This window comes from Penaeus monodon, chromosome 5 (assembly GCF_015228065.2).
Source record: "Penaeus monodon isolate SGIC_2016 chromosome 5, NSTDA_Pmon_1, whole genome shotgun sequence".
NCBI classification, from domain to species: Eukaryota; Metazoa; Arthropoda; class Malacostraca; order Decapoda; family Penaeidae; genus Penaeus; species Penaeus monodon.
The window spans coordinates 50081273-50083073 of record NC_051390.1 but is presented as its reverse complement, the minus strand read 5'-3'; the positions used below and the strand labels follow the sequence as shown (position 1 = coordinate 50083073).

General features: G+C 40.6%; 1 protein-coding gene across 1 annotated transcript in view; it reads left to right on the top strand.

The window, feature by feature from the left end:
• Positions 1-762: 762 nt before the first annotated feature.
• Positions 763-1801, top strand: part of LOC119572866 (cuticle protein 19-like) — a 3131-nt gene continuing 2092 nt past the window's right edge. The window contains exon 1 of the mRNA XM_037919802.1: positions 763-848. Within this exon, the coding sequence (XP_037775730.1) occupies positions 834-848 (15 nt within the window). The 5' untranslated portion in view covers positions 763-833. The remainder of the gene's footprint in view (positions 849-1801) is intronic.

The window sequence follows — 1801 nt, the reverse complement described above, 5'->3', positions numbered from 1 at the left end:
CAGCACTCTATCCACCGCAAAAAACAAGAATAAAGACACAAAGAAAGGAGAACAGGAACAAAGAAAAACGAAATGACCATAACAAGAACACCCACCACATAAACACCACACTACCACACATACTACAAAACACCACCATAAACACCACATCACTCACGCACTTCTCACTTCACTCATATCACCTCACTCTCACTTCATCCCCCCACGCAATCCCATCCCCCCTCCTTTTGTCCACCTTTCCTACCACTCCCACTCCTCTCTCTCTCTCCTCTCTCTCTCTCTCTCTCTCTCTCTCTCTCTCTCTCTCTCTCTCTCTCTCTCTCTCTCTCTCTCTCTCTCTCCCTCTCCCTCTCTCAATATCCCTCCCTCTTTCTCAATCTCTTTCTCTCCCTTTTCCTCTCCCTCTCTCAATATCCCTTCCTCTTTCTCAATCTCTTTCTCTCCCTTTTCCTCCCCCTCTCTCAATATCCCTCCCTCTTTCACAATCTCTTTCTCTCCCTTTTCCTCTCCCTCCTTGTCCCCCTCCCTCCTGACCTTCCTCCCTTTTTATCTCCCATTCTTCCTCCGTCCCAACCTCCTCCGTCTTCCTCACCCTCCCTCTTCCTCTCCCCCTCATTCTCTTCACCGCAACTTATGATATATTGGTTCGAGCACATCCAAAGGACGTTTAACAACCCCCTCCCCTCCTCCCTCCCTTCATCAGCAACGCGAGGGCCAACTACCGTGAAAGGGCCGAGTCGTGGCCAGTATATAAGCCGCCGGTGCCGAGTCCTTAGCATCACTTCCCTTACACTTCTCTCGGTGTCATTTCCAACCTCCAACGCAAAAACAAAATGGCTTCCCTAAAGGTAAGGCCCACACACACATGTGTATAGTGAATATATATATATATATATATATATATATATATATATATATATATATATATATATATATATATATATATATATATATATGTATATATATGCTTCATCCATAGCTACCTATCAGCACTGCAGTTTCGGGTAGATTTTACGTCGAAAGATGTAAATCTGCAGAGGCCAATTGTAAATTATAGTAAATGGGTGCTCTAGTGCGAGAACCACGATACTCTTCCTTTTGGACACAAAGAAAATGTAAATAAAGCTTAAAATTTAAGTGAATTACGGAAATGTATACGTAATATCAAAAGAGTCTAACGTATTGCGCGATAATACAAAAATATATCACTTTTCTGTTAAAGCAATTGCGTGTCTCTGATGTTAAAAACGTGTATTATTTTATTTATGTTGATGAATTCACTTAAAATTAAGCACTAATTCCAGAATAAGATGAAGTTCAACAGTTTTTATCAAGTCTTGTAGTGTAAAAAAAAAAGTTCTTCTTAAAAAAGAGAGCTTAGTAACGCAAGCAAAGTTGGTTACGCACAAGCATCTTCCCATCTCTCCTCTGAAACGTTTTCACAACGCATTCTGGAGTTACAATAATGTAATGTCTTCTTATGGCGTCCACGTCACAAGCCTTCACAGTATGTACAGTTACCGCTCGATTTCTCTCTCCAGATTAATGATTTATAGCGACGATCTGTTGTTGCAGCCATCATATCGCAGAGTCAATTAAATTTTGCAATAATACGCGCACACTTCTCATGACGCGTCGGAAAGCAAGGGATTCATCTCAATTCCAGAAAACGATGGATGTATTTGTATTTTCTTGTCATATTTCCATAGTTCTTGAATTTTAATTTTGGAATATAATCATACTTTTTTCTATTTATCATGTACTCTCTGTCTGCTGGTCTTATGGGGGAATACATACACAC